Source organism: Peromyscus leucopus, chromosome 11 (assembly GCF_004664715.2).
Source record: "Peromyscus leucopus breed LL Stock chromosome 11, UCI_PerLeu_2.1, whole genome shotgun sequence".
Classification (NCBI taxonomy): Eukaryota; Metazoa; Chordata; class Mammalia; order Rodentia; family Cricetidae; genus Peromyscus; species Peromyscus leucopus.
Window position 1 is genome coordinate 60,123,695 of NC_051072.1, and position 1,709 is coordinate 60,125,403.

Sequence of the window (1,709 nt, forward strand, 5' to 3'; positions counted from 1 at the left end):
AGGAACTAATGACTGTTTATGCTCTAAGAAGGTAAGCTATAGAAAGTTGTAGGAAAGGAAGAGTGATGTTTGTGAAAAGTAGAGGCTTTTAAGAATTCAGGATAGGCCCCCCCCTCCACCCCGGCACCGGAGTAGTGTGCGTGGCTCGGCCTCCGCGTGCGCAGCCCGTGCGTGAGGGCGGGGCAGGGCGGAGGCGTTGGTCCGGCAACGTTTGGCCCGGCCGTTCCGGCTGCGGCGCGAGGGGGGAGTGGGGTACAAAAGGGGGTGGTGCTGGCGCTGCAGCCGGATCCGGATGCGGCGCTGTGACCGGCTAGGAGACTGACGCGCCTGGAGGGGAACGTGGATCGCTTCGGTGCGACTTTACTGGAAAGATGAAACCCGACGAAACACCTATGTTTGATCCAAGTCTGCTCAAAGAAGTGGACTGGAGTCAGAATACAGCTACATTTTCTCCAGCCATTTCTCCAATGAATCCTGGAGAAGGCTTGGTTTTGAGGCCTCTTTGTACTGGTGACTTGAATAAAGGTTTTTTTAAGTTACTGGGTCAGTTGACAGAGACTGGCGTCGTCAGCCCTGAGCAGTTCATGAACTCTTTTGAGCACATGAAGAAGTCTGGGGATTACTATGTTACAGTTGTGGAAGATGTGACCCTAGGACAAATTGTTGCTACAGCAACTCTGATCATAGAACATAAATTTATCCATTCATGTGCTAAGAGGGGGAGAGTAGAAGACGTCGTCGTTAGTCACGAGTGCAGAGGGAAGCAGTTCGGCAAACTGTTATTATCAACTCTCACTTTGCTAAGCAAGAAGCTGAACTGTTACAAGATCACCCTTGAATGTCTACCACAAAACGTCGGCTTCTACAAAAAGTTTGGCTATACAGTATCTGAAGAAAAGTACATGTGTCTGAGGAACCAGAAGTAAAGACGATCATCAAGATGATTACCCAAGGCTTTCCTGTTCATTTTTGTTGCTGCAGCCAGTGAGCTCCATACGCGCTAGACTGGAAAACCACTGTAGTGTGCAATGTAGTAGTGACAAGAGCATGCCTGTGGCTGCTTGGACTTGCTCTGAGTTAAGAGTACAAATGATCACAAAGGGGATGATTTTTAACCAAAGGAATATATTTTCAACTTGAATCTTTTCTTGCATTGTATTTTTCTAAAGTTTATCTTCATTTCCTGGTCATCAAGAGTGTGGGTAGTAAAGAGTTATGTCTGCTCTGTGCTGCTCATTTTTAAATATATGTATATATATTGAATAAGGCTGTTTCTTATCACATAAAATTATTTTTGTCTCATACATCTAAACAGACTTAAGGGTGCACCGTTTCTCACATTACAGGGAGTCAGATACATCTGTTGTTACAACCAGATACATATCTGCACATGTAAACATGGTGGAACCCAATATCGCACACAACTGGGACAGTCTTTTAACGAAACAAGAGAAATGAAAACTGTGACAAGGTACAACAGTTTAAGTAACTATTTTACTAACTGTAGAGTTCTGTGCAGACACTGCCTACCCACCTGTCTCACCTGTCACATGATGTTAGAATCATCCAAGGGCGGATCTTGAGAACCGAGGTTCTTTTCTTCAGTGAGTGAGCAGCTCTCCATGGGGTATTTTACCCTGGTTTATCATGGCCATCTGAAGCCTCTGAGTCACAAAATAGGTATGGTACTGCCTTTGTTACATCCTTTA

The 1,709-nt window shown here is 45.3% G+C and overlaps 1 protein-coding gene across 1 annotated transcript; it reads left to right on the forward strand.

Moving 5' to 3' along the window:
- The first annotated feature begins 234 nt into the window (after positions 1-234).
- LOC114687690 (glucosamine 6-phosphate N-acetyltransferase-like) lies at positions 235-1,263 on the forward strand. Its single transcript, XM_037209533.1, has one exon. The coding sequence runs from the start codon at positions 372-374 to the stop codon at positions 924-926; it is 555 nt and encodes a 184-aa protein (XP_037065428.1). The 5' UTR covers positions 235-371; the 3' UTR covers positions 927-1,263.
- Positions 1,264-1,709: the final 446 nt, after the last annotated feature.